This window comes from Amphimedon queenslandica, unplaced genomic scaffold, assembly GCF_000090795.2.
Source record: "Amphimedon queenslandica unplaced genomic scaffold, v1.1 AMPQUscaffold_13134, whole genome shotgun sequence".
Taxonomy (NCBI): Eukaryota; Metazoa; Porifera; class Demospongiae; order Haplosclerida; family Niphatidae; genus Amphimedon; species Amphimedon queenslandica.
In genome coordinates this window covers 9,704-12,343 of record NW_003546630.1, presented here as the reverse complement: position 1 = coordinate 12,343, position 2,640 = coordinate 9,704, and the positions used below count along the sequence as shown (strand labels likewise).

The window sequence follows — 2,640 nt, the reverse complement described above, 5'->3', positions numbered from 1 at the left end:
CTGCAGAAAGTATAAAAGCTGCGAGATCTAAGCACTGCCGCCACTTAGAAGCCACTGCCTACCATTATAATCACAACAGGAGGTGTGACCGGAAGTCAGAATAAATTGTTTAAAATGGCGTCCAAAGTGAGAAGAAGAGAAAGCAAGGAGTTAGATTGAATAGCCAGGGCAGGAAGGGTTTGATTTAGTTACTCCTGATAAATAGAAGAACTTGGTAAAACATGTTCAAGATAATTTTGAGGATCACTACTGGGAACTGGACGGAATTCGGGAATTTGTCATCCATGATTCTATGTTGTCTAATTGGTGGTGAATCCGATGATTAATATGATAATAGTGATGATGAAGTACTACCATCAGACCCTGACTCTGATGATGACTTGGCCGCTCTGGATGAGTCTGATTTTTATGTATAATAATAGTGTTTTAATCCAATGTTTTTATAATACATGCTAATTAATAATAATAAAATTCATAACTACTTCATACTCACTTAACATCTACTTAACACCTTGACCATGTTTGAAGCCAAGTCTGCATAAAGTAATGAGTTAGAAGTCAACCTGAACAGACTATAGAAGTATAAAGACTTGTCTGTTTAAATTCAGTCTGCATTCTCCATAAAAACATCAGTTCATGTGATCTCAATGAAAACTGGAAATGACAGTGCTGACTGAATTTGAATTACTTAGAAATGATAACCTTCATGGTTGTAATTACTATTTTAAAAATTTTGTTATAAAATGTCAGCATCACACACACACAGCATACGTACATGTATTGTTACTTGCAGGCAGCAGAGTTTCCTAACACTAAATATCAAGAATAAAATCAATGCCTAGTTCAGTTTTAATAGCTTCAATCCACTTCTTACGTAAAAACTTTGCAGCATTAGCATAACCACCTCTAACAGCAATAAATGATTTCAAAAACTTTGTACAGTGATCTTGAACTTCTGATGTTTCATCCATAAAGTTAAAACTAGCCTTGAACTCTCCAATGAACTTTTCCATGCTACGAGTCTCTCTGACTTCATCACTAATAAGCTCAGAGGCAAACAATTGACTACCAAGATCTGAGAGAGACATTTTAAGATCATTAAGGCGAGCATAGTGAGATACAAGAACATCATTAATGATTTTCTTAACTTTATCAACATCAACAGTAGCTGGTACACCTAATAGAGGTCAAAGGTCAATAACATACAAACTATACATAAACACACACATTGCTACTTACTAGCTCCCCCAGTGGATCCAGTGGATGATGCAGTAGCTTCAGTAATTATTGTATTGGAGGAGGAGGCAGTAGGATCTGATTAATATTAAATAAACAAACAATTGAAATGATTTATCTATTACTTGTTGTTCTCAGTGATCTACGAATATAGAATATAAGTGGACGAACTACACCTTCCAGTGGTACGGAGTAATTTAGTGTAGGAACAGCATCAGGTGATCCATACACTGATATTGGACAAGATGGAGGAAGAGGATAATCTTTATCTCCAAAATTATTAATATCATCTTGATACAACTGAAATAAAAAGCAATATGTTGCATGTAAAATACACAGTTATAACATACCCTGCAAGGCTTAATGTGAGGTTTAATACTCCATCCAGTAAATGGCTCATCTTGTGGAGCATTTAAATTCAATTCAACATAACCATCAGGAGATGCAATACGGAAGTAAGCATAAGGTCCTCGTTTAGCTTGTGGATATTCGTTCTTAATAAACTATATAGAAAATATCTGATAGATAAACCAGTGATGAGTTATAGTGAGTTACCTCAAGAAGTGCATTTAATTTCTTAGCTGAAGTGAATGTCACTAAATCTCCTGCATCATGATCTTTCTCATAATAAACCAGTCCAGCATAATTTGTAGCCTCTTTCACACCAGTGGAGTGTATTCCTATAAGTAATAGACACAATATAGTATGATTAATAGAGCTAGTGTATGCACTTACTATCTTTAGAATCAGACCCTGGTTTATCCAATACTTCAGTTTCATTATTACTCTCAAATGCAGCAACAGGTGATGCCAAGAGACTAGCAATTGATTCTGTACTAACCAGTTTGCTATTCTCATCAATTTGCTCCTTATCTTCCTTTCCCTTCATTGTTTCGACATGCACAGGATCTTCTTGTCCTCCCTTTGGCTGTTGAAGTTCCAATGGTTCTGGTTGGTCCTGTGACTCTCTCTCTCCTTCTTGTTGGTCTCCTCTTTTCCTTTGAAGGTCTCCTTCCTGTTGCTGTTCATCTTGTGACTGTGATTGCTCTCCTTTCTGCAACTGAGCTCTTTGATTCTGCTGCCCTTGTTCCTGTTCCTCTTGTTCCTCCTCTCCTTGTTGTCCATTGGTTTGTTCATTAGCTCCTGGTTGCTGTTGCTGGGCTAGTACTGTCAGTGCATCTCCTCCTTGTTGCTGCTGTCCTTCTTGTGTCTGTGATTGTTCCCCTTCTTGTGACTGCTCTCCTTGGGTTTTTGGGTTAACTACTGGTTGTTGTTGAGGGACTAGTGCATTTCCTCCCTGAACTGGTACTATACCTGCTCCTTGAGATCCTGTTCCTTGTTGCTGCTGACCTCCTCCTCCTCCTCCTCCTCCTCCTCCAGTCATAGATACTATTAGCAATCCCA

General features: G+C 37.7%; 1 protein-coding gene across 1 annotated transcript in view; it reads right to left on the bottom strand.

Annotated features, from left to right (window-relative positions):
* Positions 1 to 684: 684 nt before the first annotated feature.
* Positions 685 to 2,640, bottom strand: part of LOC109585025 (general transcriptional corepressor CYC8-like) — a 3,137-nt gene continuing 1,181 nt past the window's right edge. The window contains exons 2-7 of the mRNA XM_020000952.1: positions 1,972 to 2,640; positions 1,792 to 1,916; positions 1,587 to 1,739; positions 1,362 to 1,536; positions 1,240 to 1,314; positions 685 to 1,177 (exon numbers count right to left, since the gene is read on the bottom strand). Coding sequence (XP_019856511.1) covers positions 813 to 1,177; positions 1,240 to 1,314; positions 1,362 to 1,536; positions 1,587 to 1,739; positions 1,792 to 1,916; positions 1,972 to 2,620 — 1,542 coding nt within the window. The 5' untranslated portion in view covers positions 2,621 to 2,640 and the 3' untranslated portion in view covers positions 685 to 812. The remainder of the gene's footprint in view (positions 1,178 to 1,239; positions 1,315 to 1,361; positions 1,537 to 1,586; positions 1,740 to 1,791; positions 1,917 to 1,971) is intronic.